The sequence below is a fragment of the Pleuronectes platessa genome, chromosome 3, assembly GCF_947347685.1.
Source record: "Pleuronectes platessa chromosome 3, fPlePla1.1, whole genome shotgun sequence".
Taxonomy (NCBI): domain Eukaryota; kingdom Metazoa; phylum Chordata; class Actinopteri; order Pleuronectiformes; family Pleuronectidae; genus Pleuronectes; species Pleuronectes platessa.
Genome location: NC_070628.1, coordinates 21,992,374 through 22,011,947, shown reverse-complemented (window position 1 = coordinate 22,011,947; position 19,574 = coordinate 21,992,374). Strand labels below are relative to the sequence as shown.

The following is a 19,574-nucleotide window of genomic DNA, read 5'->3' as shown; positions in this document are numbered from 1 at the left end:
TCAGTCACACTATGTTTTGAGCCTTAATGCCCTCTGATATCCTCCTGGAGCTGCGTTCAGGTGCAGATCACGGTGGACATTTAGGCTAAAAACATTGTGTAAATGACACTGTTTGATTCAAATTTAAATCTGGGGTTTGCAGACATTTTGCTGACATTCTATCTTTTTCTTTTTTCCTTTTTACAGGTTTGAAGAAGAGGACGCCATTTACTTCATTTGCATTGGGTTTGGTTGCAACGCTGACAACCCCTGAAACTCCTAAAAAGTGTTTTGTGGACTCAAACACTTCAACCCGCCCCTCCATCGGCACAGTTGTGAGCAAGCAATGAGTGAATTTTCATTTTTGGGGTGAACTATCCCTTTAAACACAGAGTCGCTGCCAATCTTTTGAAGCTGCGCTTTGAGGATTCTCTTTCAAACTCACCACAACAGAAACATAAACAACATTTTGTGACTCTCGCTGCTTTAGTACCGACTCTGGCTGGGAGGTTCCCCAGCAGCACGGTGGTGTGTGTATGGAGCGCGGAGCAGGGGCAGGGTGGGGTCGGGCTGATGAGGGCGGAGTCTGGGGCTGAGGTGACGCTTCTCTCCCTCAGTTTAGTCCGGAGCGAATCGAGCAGCAGCAGCAGCAGTACCGAGCGGAGCTGGAGGGAAGAGGACACACACACGCACAGGAGACTGAACCGTCCCGAGGAAACACAGCACTGACCTGGGATTTAACACAACCTCTCCGTGTGGTTCGACAGGTAAGATTCACTGAACGTGCGTTTCCTTTCTCCCAGCGTCTTCCAACGCCTCGACAGACTCTTTGTCACTGTTGATGTTCCTCCTCGTTTCCCCTGTGGTCGCTTCTATCCCGCTTCATAGAAAGTGTGAATCCTCACCCGGTTCCCTTTTTTAAAGTGTCCAGCTCACCTGGCTGTGAGTCGAACCCTCGCTGTGTTCCGTCTGTGGTTGAACCGTGTGTGTGGAGTTCATTTCCGCATGCCTCTCAAACTGGCCCCCGCCGCTGCCGCTCCGCGCCTCTCAAAAGTTTGTTTAATGGCCGTAAACTCCAATGTTGTTGCCCTTCAATCTGTCGGACATGTGTTTATTCAGATGTTCGGGCCCCGGTATCGATCACTCGACGTCACTTGTCAATAGAGGGACCTGTAAGTTTCTGTGCGCGTGCATGTAGGTGCGTCCGCGTGCGAGAGAAGCTCAGGTCCCTTTTTTTTTATCAGTGTCGTAAAGAGAGTTTTCCTTTGTTCCAGTTAACGTATACATATAACGAGTGATATTAAAGATGACTCGAAGTAAAGTTGAAACAATTATTCCAAGCAGTAGACTGAGAGGACATTAATTGGCTTTTTCCCCCGGAAAATCGATTTATTGTTGAGTTAAAAGGCCAGAAAATTGCTCTTAAATGTCAAAATGTGCTGTTTTTCTGTATACATCCACAATCTTTTAAGATTTACAGGTCGATTTAAAAAGAAGCAATATCATACTTTAATAGCATGGCAGTAGAATGCATACCTCCACCAAGGCCCAACAGTCTCTTAAACTCAATCAAGGAGCTTGAAATGATACACACCTATGGATATTAGTTTCCCTACAATTTTTTCATCAAGATCAGCAAATATTTTCTGAGAAATCTGTGAATAAAACAAAAACACCCTCTCTCGTAATTTCCTGGATCCGCCCCCTGACACGAACCCATACCACATCCTTCCACAAAGTTTCATGCCAATCCGTCTGGTAGGTTTTGCCGACAAACAGACGGGGGGTGAAAACATAACCTCCTTGGCAGAACACAAGTCTGTGTTGCAGCCCTAAATAAGTGACATTATTGTGTATGGGGGAGATTGAGGGCTAGTTTACCTGCACATCTGTAATGTCTGACAGTGAATATGAATCATAGCCCTTCAAATGTTGCTGGGGGTTGCTTTAGCTCCCATCCCCTCCCACTGTGCTGTTCCTGCCAGCTCTGATGTCTCCAGGTGTTGCCAAATCTTCCATGATGTCATTACCTTTGCAGATGCTCTGGATTTGACAGAACAGCCGACCCGGCTTTTGTCAACGCAGGAGGACAATTATCTTTTCATTTCATTACATGAGTAAATCCACTCCAGTCAGCATCCGGGTGAAATGACTTTTATTTAGTCTTTTGTGTGCAATAAGTAATTTGCCGTGTCCTCCACCGTCAACTTTCACATCCCAAGTCAAATTGGACTTGGGGCACATCAGAATGGGAAGTTGAACCGAGCTTCTGCTTCCCTAAACACTGAGTAACTGAACCTAGTGTTTCACTGTTTGACTTATTAGCGAGTCACACCCTCACAAAGCACCGACAACATCTCCAAACAGCCTGTGGCGTCCAACTGTTTTTCGGAGAGACCAACGCGTCGGGGAATGTGTGTCAGGTTGAATACGACAGGGTGCCAATACTTACTGCCAGACAGGCCTCACTGAGCTCACCCCGTGCCATCAAGTAGTCCATCGGGCGACAGCGCCCTGGCTGGAAAGCTGTTCCCATCTGGCCCTCAGGGAAGAGGGTGAATGGGTGGTGGGATGGCGGTGAGAGAGAGAGGGAGAGGGGGGGGTGACTTACTGTAGATTTCGCCGCTACAGCTGTGGTTGCACGCTGATAATCCCCCCCCCCCCTGCTTAATTCCCTGATACTGTCCTACATTAGCAGAGCAAGAGGGCAGGAGATCCTTCAGTTTATAAATAGGAGTACACTTTCCAAAGGGGATTACTGTATGGCATACACCCCAACCTCTTTGTGTGTCTGGAAGTTTTTTTCGGTTCCTGTGGATTCACTGTCCTACCTCGCCTGGCCACCGGCGCCCAGTGGTGCATGACTGAGTCCTTTCCAGGGGCTTGGTTACAGCCGCTTGGTGTGTGCGTCGTCCGACCTGCTCTGTGTTTGCGTATCACCCTTCTATTGTGTTTTACTGTTCCCATGGAGAGGGAGACGCAGGGAGATAATGTTTCCTGTCAGCGACGATGGGGGTCATTGTGGTTTAAGTCATAGGGAAGGTAGTGTGACGGCATCAAAATGTCTGTGGGGTTGACTTCCAGAGGCTTAGAAGGAAATTTTCATCAGACAACACCGTCCTTAAGCCAAAGCAGATTTATTTAACCCGGCAGCCTCGAAGACACCCGGTGTTTGATTCCTTATGATTTATCTCTGACCAGCAAGAAATCAGTTAATTTAGTCTTGAAAACTGATGTCTTAAGCTTTAATGTATAAAAGTAAGTAGAGCAAGTGCAACCAAGCAGTAGATTGAGTGTCATTGTTTAAATAATTGGCAGCATCGTCGGAAAATACGCAGTCATGCAAAAGATTTCTGCTGTCACAGACAAAACATCAAATCAGGAGCCTCCAGCAGAGCGCTGTGGCAAAATGCTGAGCAAGTGAAGCCGGCACTGCCCAGCTGAACACTACCCATGACAGTCACTGGAATTAATTATTTACCTTCAACAGTTCACGTGGCTGGATCAAATGAGGGCAAGAAAACGTCCCTTACTTAAGATGTCGAGGGCCTAACGGCTGCTCCCTCCCACCACTTGCACTTCTAAAGGCTGTTTGAAAGTCTGCCAGCTTGGTCATTTCAAGTCAGGTCACATCAGTCTAACAGCACACTGGAAGGAGCTGAATCCGTTTGTTTTCTCCATGAATACATTACCATGGATCATTTTTTCATTACAGACGACGTATCCAAGCAGGGATGGAGTGAACTAGATTCCAGCGCTGACTCAAAAGAGAATGTTTTCACAGTTGGATGATTTGGCTGAGCAGTACTTCTCAGCATAGTGACTCTGATGAGTCCTGTGGTGTCTGGTTTTTCTTCTTCTCCTCGTCCTCCTCCCTGTCCCTTCATCACACTTCCATGAGAGATTGAGGAAAGTGGGGACAGCAAGGGTGTGGCTGAAAAATGAGAATAGATCACCAGGGAAGCTCGACGCATCTTGACGTCAGCCTTTCACAAGGAAGTTAATGTTGCATGTCGTCACTGTTGAGTGAATAATTTCACAACTCGGTTTTTGTTTGTTTTTCCTGTGGTTTCTTGGTTTCGGGGGATGTCATGCTGAGTTGTGCAACACTGGGGCCTGTGAATACTTATCATAACATTGAATAATCTGAAAAATGCATGGGCGTTTAAACAATCAAGGCCTATTCATCCTCTTACAGCATATTTGTTCCCTAAACTTGGACATTTTAGAGGGGTTTCACCTCAAAATAGCTATAGAAATGGCTGTTGATATGGCTGTTGGCAATATACGCAACTTAATTTTTAATAAAACTAGCTTTTCACTCATTTATTTTTGTGATTTCCATGTAGAAGAACAAACGGTAAACTTGTCAGCTGAACTCGCTTTATTCTTCAGGGACCCTGTAGACGTTTGCGCTGCTCTCCAAAGCACCCTCCTCCCCGTTCCCCCGTGCCTCTAATCTCCCTGAAAAATTAATCATCTGTCACATCGCCTCAGCACTGAGCAGCACACCGATGCGTATTGGTGGCGGTTCAAAGTTTTTATAAAAAACTCCTCGTCAGGCCTTTTAAAGAGGGATTTGGATGCAGTGTTGGCCACCAAACTTGGCCCGTGAACAGGCAGAGCCATCTTGATGTGCCTCAGCGTCTTTGGTGGCATCCAGTGGTGGGGACACTTGAGACCCAGTTTCCTTTTCACCATGACAGCAGTCAATGGGACAATGCGGTCAGTCTTTTCCTCTTTACCCCAAACAAAGTAACACAGAAGCTCTCTGTGCCGTGTCCGAGACTTGGTTCATCCTCTTCCATCATACCATGGAGCATGAAGGGGGGCGCATCCTTCTTACTGTAGGTCCAAAGACAAAAACGCAGTCCTATAAGTATTCTTTACATCGCAAAACGCCAAGATTAAAACTTTTCTAATTTTGAATTTAATACTGTTTTTTCTTTTTTAAAGATAAAAGTGGAATCTCCACATCCTCTATGATTCACTGTCCTCCTGATGTGGAAGACAATCTTTGCATGACATTATGTGATGTGTGAAGGACAGTTTGGTGAACTCGTTGTTGTTGTGTATCTTATTGGGATGTGCCACACTCTTGTTTTTACCCATTCACTTCTTTATCGGCATTGTGTAACTTGATGCTGCTCAGTGCTCAGTCACCTCCTCCGAGTCAGCTCACATTTCCTTTGATTCACAGCGAGGTCCCACAGAGAGTAAACAGCTTCGTACCAGGTTACATTCACAGCACTGCATCCACTGGCCTGATTCAACTCGTACAACAAGTAGCAGCAGTGAATCAAGCGGCCATTATCCATTCTGCTGTTTTATTTTATTCAATGGCTGTGGTTGATTCTGTTATTGGGAATTTTGCCTGATGAGACGAGAAGGGCGGGGGGGTGTGCATGCTGTGCTGCATCTGCCACATTAAGAAAAACTCAGTTTGTGTGTTGCACAAGTGCACTCCAGCAGTATCTCATTGTCTGTTTCTCTGTGGGCTCTTGGCTTAGCCACGTTGCCATGGTCTGGATTTTATCAACTGCCTGTTACAGTCAATTGACAAATGCTCTCCATTTCTCCCTCGCAAAGAGTGAGTGGTTTCTTAAAGTGTAGAGGTCAAGCTTGTTCCTCATTTTAGTGCATGACGTGATAGAGACAACAAGAGTCTGTCACCATAGTTTCGTAGTCACCGTACTTTTGCGTACACAGTTCGTAGGGAGAGTTGTGAAAGCACAGCTTTGCCTAATAAACGTCCCCCCTCTCACCAGACAGCCCCCCAGTGTTTGGTGAGTCAGATAATGTTGACCACCACTTCCTGTCACCCATCACTATAGATCCATTAGCTGTGCACCACTTCACATCCTCCCTTATTGATTTTATAACATACCAGCTATCCAGTTAGCCCCCGCTGCCTCCATTGCATCGCCATAACAGCTATTGTTGGACAGTGGGGGGGTGGGGGACATGTGGGTTGTGGACCAGAAAGGTTACTGAGGGTGTTGAGCTGTATCCCAGTGGGACAGCTGCACCCCACCTAAGCAGAGTGAAGATACAGAGAGCACAATGCAACTGTAGAGGCTCAGCTGGCTGCACTGGTCATTTACGGTGTCAGGAGGATTGGCCTGTGTGAGTGCACAGTGTTGCGTTAAAGCCATGTGGGTGTTTATAGTAGGAGGAGGGTGGGTTGCATGTCAGGGGACATACATGTGACTGTGTGTGTGTGTATGGCGAAATTGTCTGTGTCGGGGCAGATGGTGCCGGAAGCTTTTTACAGATGTGTGGAGACATAATCTGCTTTGTTTGCATGTCAAACCTAAACATGACATTAGCAAGCCTGTTAGAAATCACAAGCCACCAGATGAGGTCACATTTCTACGACTAATCCCCTGTGTTCTGATAACTATGGGAGCGTATAATTAACATAAACAAATAAACCGCCCTGCTGGCAAAAATGTTTTAGCTCAACATTGTGTGAAATATGCTCATATTTTCTTGCTGAGAGTAAGATTACAGAGGAGGTTGTTAACACACTCATGTGACTGTATATAGGAAGCTGCAGCCAGGAGATAGTTTGTTTAAGAATCAATCTAGGAGCCCATCGGCTAGCGTCTGGTGACGGATAAGCCTCCAGGGGCCACTGCCAATATTTTAGCCATCACTGGTTACAGCTATATGTTTATGAATGCAGATAAATTAAAAAAGCGTCAATGTATTTCGGTCAATGCTGCTCTCCACACTGTTTACCTGTGGGCGACCCACTGCTCAAACGTGATTGGTCTAAAAAGAAACCGACACCAGGAAGTCTCTGGACTCAAAATTGTGTCATTCCCCTACAGATTCATATCCAGTTGCACGTAAACTGGGGTTAGCCTAAAGGTTAGAGTGACAGATTCTAATTTACTAACTATGTTAATGTTTTTGTAAGGATGACACATTCTCTATTAATGAGCGTTAGATGTGCTGGTAAGTGCCTTTTGTTTATTTTGGAGAGCCACACTCGCTGTTTCCAATCTGCTAAGCTAAGATAATGGCAGCTGGCTGTTGCTTAATAGATACCATACAGACATGAGAGTGACATCCATTTTCTCATTTAGCTTTTGGCAAGAGTTCCAGAAAGCATATTTCTCCATAATTTCCAACTATTTCTTTAATTTCGTTACCACTTTTGCAAACTTAATCGTCTCAAGCAGGAGTTTAAAAGTCAAGCAGAACAAACGGCACAAAGCTGGGACCTTGTTATTTACCCCCCCCCCCCCCCCCCCCCCCACACACACACACACACACACACACACACACACACACACACACACACCTGCCAAACAGGCATGCAGCTAAACAACAAATCACCGCAAACAGTGCAACGTATATTAGGAGCCGCTCTGGAATACAAGTTCATCTCCAGCCCCCTGGGCCTCTTCCCTGACCTGATTCATTCCTGCTGTGATACAAAGAAGAGCTTAGGCCCACAAAGTCAAAATCTGGCTCGCTGGAATGTTTTTCGTAGCTAGACTTGGTTTGCAGCAGCAGCAGCAGCTAAACTTATTAATTATTTGGAGGATATCCTCAGGAGAATCAAATGTCAGATGTACTGTTATGCCCCTCTGGCCATAAGGTGTTTTCAGCCTCACCCGCTTTGCTCACCAACACGATCTGCCGCCACGCCCTTGTTGAGAGCCTGTCACTGCTGGGGAGACACTCCCTGTCTGACATGCCTGTGGGGGGGGGGGGCAGGGCAGGCAGGATAGTCAATCTGTTCTCATGACTGACATCCAACTCATCCATTGTCACAATAGCAATAAACTGCTGGTTTTATGAATTTATGAATGAGTCAGAGAGTTACTTTTAGAGTAGCTTTGAAAGCGTAAAATATTACACACTTTTTTTGTCAGCTCACGATTTATGGTCAAGCACGGGACACATTGAATATACTATGTTAGTGTGGAATGTCACACTGGTGTTTCAGCATCAGGCGCCGAACAGTATCCATCCCTGCTCTTCTGTTTCAACCCGCTAACTGGCTGCTCTCACTGATACGCATTCCTGGTTTTACTGAGCAGGGTTTTTATTTTCTTTTTTTGGAAGAAGCCCACTAAAGTCATCCGCAGAGACCGTTGCTAAACAAGATAGTGGGAGGCGGCGGGCGTGTTTTCCCGAGGAAAAAAGGGGTGGCTTCTGCGTTACTGCTGCAAATGTGTGTGGGTGGATGGAGGAGGGTGGTGGTAATGACAGTGATGGAGCAAAGTACAGCAGGAGTGAAAGGAGGGATCACTCATTAACTGTAAGGGAGCAAAGTCCAGTGCACAATACAAACAGCAGTACTGAGGAGGGATCAGCAGACTGGGACATTAACCTCAATACTGAGTTTTACTTTCACCATAAATCAAACAAACAGAGGATTTCTTTGATGTTTTCTGCTTAATTATTTGAATCCAAAACTTTTAATATTTTTTCTTGGCCTGGACAACAATCACAGGCAATGGGAAATGGGAAATTATGGGAATACCCATGAGGGAAGGACATTTAGCAGTAAACAAGTGATCATGGCTTCAGACATCAGATGGGTCAGCAGATACCCCCCACACCCCACAGTACAGTGCATTGCCTAAGTGGAGTTTCGGTTACCTAGGCGATATGCTGGGCGTGTCGCAGGATTGCAACAGTTGGCTGAACCCGCTGCCTCGCCCAGGAAAACAAAGACTAGCCAAACAGTGTCCCTGATTTACAGAGAGCAGGACGGCTCTGTGTGGACCCTGTGAATACTGTCGCTCTGTTAAAACAAAACGCTCATTCTCCGCAGCCACAAGTGGATCAAATGTATTTTTTCTGTCCCGTTTGAAAACACTGAAGTTAACCTGTGGTGAGCCCGATGCTTGATTTCCCACTGCTGTTTGTCTGCCAGTCACTCACCTTCTTGCTGGACAACCCTTACTGCTTGTGTTGAAAACGGAGGCCACACCTTTTAGTCAGAAGGGAGGGGATACGCATTGTTTTATTGCGTGCTTGTGAGCATAGTTTCTGTCTGAGGCCTGATGAGTCAGTGTATTATCTGTAAGGTAACATGTAGCTGCAAGCACAGACAGCCCTCTGTGGCCTGGTCCTGCGGGATCTCATGCCAGACTGACTGCAGCTGAAACTCAACTGTGGTAGTTAGAGCTAGATGAAGACAAAAGACATGTTGGGACCAAACATCAGGTTCAGGTGAACATTTATTTTGTACATTTGCATATAAGAAGTAAATGCCACTTGGAAGACCAGAGAAAACGTGGCGACAGAGCTGATGATAGACTAATAAGGAACATGTGGTCCACACACGCACACTCACTATTGTCGGTTTCTTCTTCATACAAATTACATGGAAATCAAAGCCCCTGACGGAGCTACATGATGTGTGCACACACACACGCATTCTGGTGCCTGGGGGAGAAAAAGTGGGCTGGGCCCACTGAGGGACACCACACGAAACATCCTTATGCAAAGCCAGAGGGCAAAAAGATGAGGGAGGGGAGATTTGACTGTTGCATCAAGAACAGCCCCAGTGAAGGGGACAGGGACAAAGCAGTTCATCTTTACACAGATTCCTGGTCTTTGCCACCAAACAAATTGTTCAACTCCAATTACAGCACTACTCATTTTGTATTGGAACTGTCACACAACAGAGCTTCACGGATTGCGCTATTGTCCCTTTTTTTGTTGGTTAAATCGTTGACTTTGCTGTGTGTGGAGTGTTGAGGTTCTTCTAGTGCATCTGCAGAAAATGGAAAACGCCCTCTAACGTGTATACAAACACGCACACACACGCACACACACACACACACACACACACATACACACAAAGGCACAAGGCACCCCAGCAACGTGCTCGGCAAAGACTCCTGTCAGTAACATTCAAACATCTGAAAACACTTGTAGCACAGTGAATGCATTGTAACATTAGTCACATGACATATACAGCTGCAGGCATCTATTACAAATGCAGACCTTTTTTTTAACGATGAAGAGGATTTCTGTGGTTGATGATGTGGAAGATAGAAAATGATTTAATGTGGAGATGGAAAACATCCATGAAACTTCTGACAGTTCTTTGGTTGTGTGGAGCTGCAGCCAAGGATCATCTGTTGGTCTCTATTTTAACACAAATATGTGCGCAGAGGTTACAACCTACTTTCTTTAATAATTATCATACTTAATATTTTAAATATTATCTTACATTGTCCTGACAGGAAGTAGCAGGCTTTTTTTCTGGGATTCACATGTTCAAACCGGATTATTTGATTTGATTATTCTACAGGGATCACATGGATTTGAAATGATAGAAACATATATTTAAGTTTCATGCATTACACACACACCCACAGTAGGTTCCTCACTGGGGTCGAAAACCCGACGAGCGAGTTCCTCATTGCCATGCGTCAGCAGCAGGCTGCTCCCGAGGCTGTATGGGCGGAGGCCTGGGGTGAAAGGTCACCTGGGCTGAGAAGCATTCCTGCCTTACAGCTGTCTCTCCGCTCACTTTGCCTTCTCTCCCCTGTGAGTCGCTGCTGCTGCTCTGTGTTGTCATTTTAAGGTCAGGGTGTGGAGTTTTGGGGTTGAAGGGGGTGTAAGTTTGAGCTGATGAGCTGTCATACTGCGTAAAACAAAAAAGTGACAGTTGTGCAAGAGAGGGAAGATCTCACTGGAACCCAATATTTATTAATTCATGAGAAAATGTAGATATGTTGTGAAGCCAATCATTGTCAAATTCTGACTTGAGCTTTCCTCTTCTTTTTGCAGTTTTCTTTTTGTTGTGGTGAGAACGGGAGACGAGGATAACCATGCAAGGTAAGTGTATTACTCATGTCGTATGTCATGTTGCTCCCTTCTCCTCTTCCTTCTTTTGTTGGTAATCCTATTTGAACAATATAGACTTTTTATGTTGATTTTTATTTGTATTAATTCTTGGTTCACTTTTGTTGAGATCGCCTTCTTCTCCAGCTTTAAGAGGAGAGTCGGCTAAATTTTTTCTTCATGACCGTTCCGACTTCCGTCTATTGTGTTGATGTGTTTATACTGAGGTCACTTCCTTGTCCTCACGTTATTTGGCTTTGAAGAAAACCAGTCATCCTTTGGTAGAAAATTGGAATAAGGATTAATAGCGTTCTTTTACCCCCAAAATATATTCAAAGCCACCACTGAATCTGGACCACACCTGTTAAAGAAATTACTGTTGAATAATGAATGAGTCCAATATTTCTGACATCCCACAATTCCTGTCTTTGTGTTTGGTAGTGGCTGATCTTGATGGCATGGTGAAGGTGGCCAAGTGGCAGGACACAATGTATGGCATAGACTCGGGCATCCAGTCCGGAGCCAACACAGTCAAAGACGATGACGGCGAATACACCAGCAGCAAGCACTACACCATGACCACCACTGTCACCAGTGAACAGCCTGGTGAGTCTTAAAACAAGGATCTATATGTATATGATCACACCTTTTGTCAAAATTTCACAATTGTTTGTTTTCTAACGGTCGTCTCACTTCTCCTTAACTGTAGAAACCCAGTACGGTCTAACCAGAGCTCACCGGGTGCGGGCTGCAATGTTCCCAGAGACGTTGGAGGAAGGCATGACCATCTTGTCCACTCAGACGGACCCTTCCCAGATGACAAACGTCCAGCGGCTGGCCGAGCCCTCCCAGATGCTCAAGACCGCCATCATCCATCTGATCAACTACCAGGATGACGCCGAGCTGGCCACACGCGCCGTGCCCGAGCTCACCAAACTGCTCAATGATGAAGACCAGGTGATGAAGGGAGAATGTCTGAACTCGTGTTCCTGCAGAGGTTTTTTTCGACAGGACTATTTCTTCACCTGGCATAGTGACGACAAGAGTTTAGGAAATGAGCGCACCAGGTTTATACTAAGCTAAGCTAACAGACTGTTTGATGTAGCTTCATGTTCATCAATCCTCTTTTCCCTCTGGAAGAAAACTAATGAAAGCAAGAACGTAAACCATTAATTAATGAAATATCGCATCTATCATAGATTATAAGGGATATTTCCACATTTTTGAATAAAAGCTCAATCGGCAAGAAAGTAAATGATCCTATTTAGAAAAAATTGGAAGTATTCCTTCAATCAACAACAGATGATGAGTCAATTAATTGTTCACTTGTTAAATGTAATATTTTTGTGAGTTTTTCAATTGATTTAGACTGAAAATATGTACCACTTTATCATTTAAAAAAGGCGGGAACTTAAATTTCCACCAGTAACACAAAAATAACTCCTCTTTTCCCCACATCTTTCACCAGGTGGTGGTCAGCAAGGCGGCGCAGATTGTCAACCAGCTTACACGCAAAGAAGCCTCTCGCCGTGCGCTGATGCAGTCCCCTCAGATGGTGGCGGCAGTGGTGCGGGCCATGCAGAACACCAGTGACATGGAGACCGCCCGGGCCACCGCCAGCATCCTCCACAACCTGTCCCACCAGAGAGAGGGCCTGCTCTCCATCTTCAAGTCTGGGGGCATCCCTGCTCTTGTTCGCATGCTCAGGTGAACAAATTATATTGTAGTTTTATATAACTGTTGAATAATGTGCCCTTTGTTTTGGTTGGGGTTTGAAATGGCCCATTTTGATGAAACTAATCCTTGTTTAAAAAGAATCACACACAGACCCTGAAGTCATGTTGAATCATTTTCCGGCGCAGCTTCAGTTGAGGAAGCAAACGAGCAGTTCTCACTCACCAGTTTGTACTGCCATCTAGTTTGTACTGCAGGCACATTCTTGGGCTACACCCATTCCACTACATTTTCGATTGAATACACATCAACTCTGCTACGGATACGCCTGCCGTTCACACTACTATGGAGTTAAATATCTTTTGTTTGTTTGAAAACTCCAAGGCTGCATTTTTGGTCTGGACGGGGAGAAACTAAGTATTTTCAGCCTCCCTGAAGAAAACAACCAGCAGTAGTCTTGGCTTCCAGTAGAACGCAGCATGGAGACTCGTGTAGAAAAGAAGAAACTCATGCTAGTTAGTAGTATGTAGCAGTCAGCTTATCCAATGGGGAGAGTGTTTCTGATATGTGTGGCTACATGGTGTGCCATTGGTTTTGAGACACACGCTCATCCCCCCTGTTTTCTCTCCCCCAGTTCTCCCATGGAGTCTGTGCTCTTCTACGCCATCACCACGCTCCACAACCTGCTGCTGCACCAGGAGGGAGCTAAGATGGCCGTGCGTCTGGCTGATGGCCTGCAGAGGATGGTTCCCCTGCTGAAGAAGAGCAACCCCAAGTTCCTGGCAATCACCACCGACTGTCTGCAGCTTCTGTCCTACGGCAACCAGGAGAGCAAGGTGTGTTTAGACTTTGTGAATGTGAAACAGTTGCTGGTACAACAGCTCTAACGTGAGACGTTGACGTTTTTCTGCTTGTGTGTACACGTTTTGTTGTGGGTGCGGCATGTGAACAGAGTGTTTCAGGTGCTGGAACAGAGAGGGTGTGGTTGTAGTTATTTGTTAAGAGTAGTAAAAAGAGAGGATTAACTATCTGTAGTGATTATCTGCCTGGACAAGTCACGGCTTTGCTAACAGTGGTGCGTTGCGAAACGTAAGGAGTTATTTCACAGGTACCTGGAAATGAAAAAGTAAAAGTTGTTCGACCGCAATCTGCTCCTTGCATACTCACACAGTTCCTGTGTTTCACAGCTGATCATCCTGGCCAACGGGGGTCCCGAGGGTCTAGTTCAAATCATGAGAAACAACAGCTATGAGAAGCTGCTGTGGACCACAAGCCGTGTGCTCAAAGTGCTTTCTGTGTGCCCCAGCAACAAACCCGCCATTGTGGAGGCTGGTATGTGATATGTTTTTTCTCTGTCAGCACACACCTGTGAGTACAAAGCAGTCATACAGGTGTGGCAACTTTTTCTTCTGTGGAAAGTGGCCTTTGGCGTCTTGTCAACCCCAGCACAGCATGACAGCACGCTTTATGAGATGTTGCTGAGTTATTCTCTGCGCCCTGCAGGTGGGATGCAGGCTCTGGGAAAACACCTCACAGGTGCCAGCCAGCGTCTGATGCAAAACTGCCTGTGGACCCTCAGGAACCTGTCTGACGCTGCTACCAAGCAGGTACACATTTACTGATAATATTCACTTTTCTTTCCCCTCTTTTTTCAGAATTGTTTTGTTTGCCTTATTTAAAAACACAGAACTGTCTGTAAACACTGTTTTCCTGTTTTCAGGAGGGTATGGACAGCCTGCTGCAGGAGCTGGTGGGCCTGCTCAGCTCAGATGACATCAACATGCTAACGTGTGCCACCGGCATCCTGTCTAACCTCACGTGCAACAACGCCCACAATAAAACCCTGGTCACCCAGAGCAATGGCGTCGAGGCACTGATCCACGCCATACTGCGCGCTGGTGAGAAGGAGGATGTGACCGAACCGGCCGTGTGCGCCCTGCGCCACCTGACTTCAAGGCACCAGCATGCCGAGATGGCGCAGAATGCTGTGAGGAGTCACTATGGCATCCCCGCCATCGTCAAGCTGCTCAACCAGCCCTACTACTGGCCCGTCATCAAGGTAGAGCGAGGGAGGGACAGAGGGCGAAGGGACTAAACTGGAGAAATGTGCTGCTAAAGATGATGTGTGGTGGTTTCAGGAAGATGTGGGAAAGGGTGGTAGACTGCGAAGCAGGGCATTTTAGGAAACTTTAAGTGAATGACGTTGAGGAGTTATTGGTTTGTTCCGAAGATGAGAATGGGGGAATGGGGAGAAGTGGACAGATGGACAAAGAGGAGGGTAGATAGGGAAGAAAGCCAGAGCCCCAGTCAGTCCAAAGGAGCATGAATTGCTCATCACAGCAGGAACAGTATGTTTTACAGAACCAGACTTTAGATGGAAACATTATGACATGACAACAAATTGTACATTTATCGACTTCAAGTCTTAAAGCTGTTTGTTAGCTTAGTTGTATTTGTGCACCTGTAACAGTGAACAGTATCGTGATCGTATCTTTGCATCTGCTCCCCGTCCAAAGGCTGCGGTCGGCCTGATCCGTAACCTGGCCCTCTGCCCAGAGAACCAGGCCCCTCTGAGGGACGCGGGAGCCATCCCCTGCCTCGTCAACCTGCTGCTCAAAGCTCACCAGGACGCGCAGAAACATGGATCCTCTGCCCAGCAGACATACCAGGTACATGACAGGCTAGTGTCAAAGGATGCGTATCATCACTGTGTGCCTTTTTAAGAGATACTGCCCCTAAATGTGTTTTTTGAGCTGTAAAGAAATTATTGCTACGTGTTTTGATGCAATACATTAATGCTGGTTTTAAAACCAAATGTATAGCAAAATAAAATAAATATCTACATTTAAAGGTTGAACATTGCTCATAACGCCACCTACTGTTTCAAACCGTCTTGGACCTGCAGGGGCCGATGGATTCAACCATTTGGTGGCATCTCTACATCAAGACATTTTAATATATCTGAAACGGTTGACACCCGCTAATCAAAGGAAGGCAGCCCCCACACCGCCACCGGTGTTTAATCTATGCTGAAACTAAACCCGCAAACCAACATATGGTCCACCTATCAAAGACGTCCCCCATCTTCATGGGAGGAAATTATAGTTTTAGGGTTAGTGGAAATTGGTAGTTGCGTTTCATTCATATTTTGATTGTGTTCGTATTTGTTCTCAGGATGGAGTGAGGATGGAGGAGATTGTTGAGGGCTGCACAGGAGCACTGCACATCCTGGCCAGAGATCCCATCAACAGAGCAGAGATCGCCAACATGCAGACCATTCCACTCTTTGTGCAGGTAAGGCACCATCAGTGTCTTGATAATTAACTCGACTATTCGGTTACATTTTTAAATTAATACAAATTGTCTTGCCCCTCAGCTGCTCTACTCTCCAGTGGACAACGTGAAGCGTGTGGCGGCTGGCGTCCTGTGCGAGCTGGCCCTGGACAAACAATCAGCAGAGGTCATCGACAGCGAGGGGGCGTCGGCTCCACTGATGGAGCTGCTGCACTCCAATAACGAGGGCATCGGTAGGACCTCCATTTAATGGACTGTGATTAGCTTACTGTAATGTAGCATTGGGTCATATTTAAAGTGCTGTTCTCACTGTAAGGACATGACTGTGTCCACTTAGTCCAAGTCCCTTTTAATTTGACTTCAGAAACATTTCAGAATGAGATAATGATGTCAACATTAAAAGTAAACAACACAAACATTTAATCAGGGTCATTTTCAAACTCTCAGTTCGACTGAAATGTTCAAATACTAACCACAAACTCATTATTTAACATGACTCATTCAGCAGTTTGTTTTACATTTACAACTAATTTAAAGATGCGTATTTAAACATTGACCTGTTTCCTATCTCATTGTTGTTTTTTATCTTTTTATCTTAATGTCAATTTCTTACCAAGTTTTGGACAAGAAGATAAATACAACCATTGAGTTTGTACAGTAAATATGAAACCACCCAAAGTTATCTTAGCTTAGCTAGCATAAACATTTAGCTTTTGAAGGGATTATACCATTTTTGTGCACCTCTGAATGTGTCCTGCTCTGTTTCCCCTCAGCCACATACGCTGCAGCTGTGCTCTTCAGAATCTCCGAGGACAAGAACCTTGACTACAAGAAGCGAGTGTCTGTGGAACTCACCCACTCTCTGTTCAGACACGACCCCCAGGCCTGGGAGATGGTGAGTGTCTGGCACCCTCCGCTGATACGAGAGCTCAACCTTAAAAGTCGATTTTGAGACATTTGTTTATTGAATTTAATGTCTTTTTCAATTATTATATACTACAGATTGTATAGGACTGGACATGAAGTAAAGTAAATTTAAGAAACGGACTCCTCGTAATAAAATATATTACTAAATGATGCTCTAAGGACTATTAATAAGCTTTCTATATAAAATGTCGGTTTTATTGACCTTTGCTCTCTTCTGACCTCTGCAGGCTGCCAACAGTGTCCCCATGGATGCACACTATCCAGATGGTGAGTAATTATGGCTGAAATGTGCACATGCAGCACATTCCTCAGCACTAGGTCAATGCACCACATGGTGTTAACATGCTGTCATGTTTTAGCAGGTTGACTCCAACTGCTGCTCATTTACCATCATCATTTGGTCAGACTAGTTGAACATACTCAGTAACTCAAATTACACAGGCCTACATTACATAGATTTCAGTTCTCCTTGTAACTTTCAGTTCCTCCTCAAATCAATCATTGCTTTGTCTTCTACCGTCTGCTCAGTTTCACCATTTGTTGCTTTCTTTTTCTCTTGTCACATTTCACCAGATGATCCAAATAGACATATCACACGTTACTACTTAGCCTCATTCTTTTCTGGCTTACCTCAGATTTTTCTTTCATCTTAGAAAAGTTCTTATTCTTCATGCTGTCTTTTTTCTCTCAGCACAACACAACCTATCCCTCATTGCCAAGTCGGTCTAAAAGCTTTTCTCTCCACCAAGCTCCACCCTGGTGTTTCCATATCTGTGTTTGCATCGTTCAGATCTTTCTCTTAATTCCTGGTCTTTCCGTCTCTTGGCTTTTCTCCTTTTATGGCTTTGGTATTTTCTGTCTCCTACTCTGTGCAGCAGGGCTCACAGAAAAAGGGCTCGGCTTCTCTTCTGTGATCAAAATGTGTCAGAGATCTGCCTTAAAATGTGTAGAAATGTTGTTTTCCAGTCGCGTGTTCAGTTTTCTAACAAGCAGTGACAACAGCAGTAACTAAACCCTCAGACTATGCTACGCAGGAAGCTAAATGACATGATCAGTCGGTCCTGTATATAACTTGTGGAAAAACTAATTTTGCTACCTCTTGCAGAGCTGGATGGTGGTTTCCAAGGCTTCGGGGGATATCCAGCTGACATGGAGGGCATGGAGGGAAATATAATGCCTGATGAATACGCACCCAGCAACTACGAGAGACAGCAGCAGCAGTACCCTTATTAAAGGTCAGTACATGCTTGGATTGTTCCTCGGCCTATCAGGACACTTTGGTCATAACTTTCTTTATCTTTGTCGTTAATGTTACTGAGCAAAATGCAAAACCAGAAGCAAAAAAAATCCGTAGTTGGTATTTATTATGAGTTTGGTGTGATCACATTTGATTGACAGTGACCTGGAAACAAACAAACAGTCCTTTTTTTTTTTTCATTGATTCAAATGCTTTATTCGACAACTAGAATGGGATGGTCAGAGTTCATACCTCCACCAGGGCCCAGCACTCTCCATAAATCCAATCAAGCTGCACCACATTACACTAACTCATCGCTATCATTTCCCTAAATATGCCAGATTTTTCATTTATTCCCTGGATCCTCTTCCTGATCCAGATCTGCACCAACACATACCACACCCTTCCACCGAGTTTCATGCTAATCTGTCTCACGTAATCTTGCTCGCAAACAAACAGACGGTGGTAAAAACATTGGCGGAGGTAATTAGGTGATGTCACATGATGAGGAGGACAAAGGCCTGCTGATAGCATAATAAAATTGAACAATATAACTAACCCTTACCCGTTCTCTTTCTCTCATCTTCTTATAGACGCAGAAGCAAGAGAGAAGTGACAGAGGAGGTGACATAGGACATAATGGGACAAAGAAGAAGAGAATATAGAGATTCCAGTAGAGATGCTTCCCTCTGCTCTCAGCCTGATGTAATATATGCAATTATCGCAGAGTATGGACTCATAATCTTAACAGGGCTCTACTTTGTTTTATAGCCTAATTTTTCTGATTATAATTCTGACGATGGCAAAGCTTGTAGGTTTCTGTTAGAGAACCTTCTGAGAGAGAGAGAGTGTGTGTGCCTGTGAGTGTGTTTGTGCTTTTGGGTGGGTATTCTATGCCAAAGAGATTTTATTTTGTGACGATAATCATGTAGCTTCCTTTTTTTTCTTTTTTCTTTTTTTTTTATACGAAAAAACAAACAAAACAAAATAGAATAATAGTTGAAAACACTGCCAGAGGTGGCTCAACGTGCTCGGTGCACCTGCTCACCGCTCTTTCTCTCTTTTCTTTTCTTTCTTAATGCCTTTGTAACGAACGCTGCTGTCTATGCTGCAGTTTTGACGCTATATTCTGTCAACTTTCTCTGCCGCTGTGACCCATGAGTCGCATAAGAGTTGGTTAACACAGTCGTTCTTCTTCTCGGGCACTAATTCAGTAGGAGTGAACAAACAAGCGGGGGGGGGTGTGAATGTCGTGGACAGACGCGTGAGAGAGCAGTGTAGGGCTGCACCCACTGCGGCCTCATCAGCTGATTGTTAAGTGAACAGGATGGTTGTCCGTGTTTTTTATGAATTGTTTCTCATCTTTTATAAGTTATTTACTGGTTAACGTTACCAGAATATTAACAAACGTTTGATTAGAAACTGAACTTAAAGAGGTGATCTTTTGTGACTTTAATGATTAGCAGGACAACAGTGTGGGTAACGTGTTTTTAAAGACTTGTCTAACGGATGAGATAGTGTAGTTGGGGACGGCCCTACAGCTAGAGAAAAAACTACTGACAGGGAAATTTGTCTTTCTACTTAATAAGAGTTTTTACTGAAATTTTGTTTAATAAAAATAAAGGATATATTAAGCATA

General features: G+C 44.9%; 1 protein-coding gene across 2 annotated transcripts; it reads left to right on the top strand.

The window, feature by feature from the left end:
• The first annotated feature begins 577 nt into the window (after window positions 1-577).
• On the top strand, window positions 578-19,574 carry jupa (junction plakoglobin a). Of its 2 annotated transcripts, none has more exons than XM_053418808.1 (16): window positions 578-746; window positions 10,750-10,797; window positions 11,245-11,409; window positions 11,513-11,760; window positions 12,272-12,510; window positions 13,112-13,313; window positions 13,665-13,809; window positions 13,981-14,084; window positions 14,198-14,536; window positions 14,994-15,146; window positions 15,652-15,771; window positions 15,854-16,004; window positions 16,545-16,666; window positions 16,926-16,965; window positions 17,804-17,933; window positions 18,535-19,574. In XM_053418808.1, exons 2-15 carry the CDS (start codon window positions 10,791-10,793, stop codon window positions 17,929-17,931), a joined length of 2,163 nt encoding a protein of 720 aa, XP_053274783.1. In that variant the 5' UTR covers window positions 578-746; window positions 10,750-10,790; the 3' UTR covers window positions 17,932-17,933; window positions 18,535-19,574. The 2 variants fall into 2 exon arrangements, with proteins under 2 accessions (XP_053274783.1, XP_053274782.1); XM_053418807.1 differs by having other exon boundaries at window positions 18,529-19,574.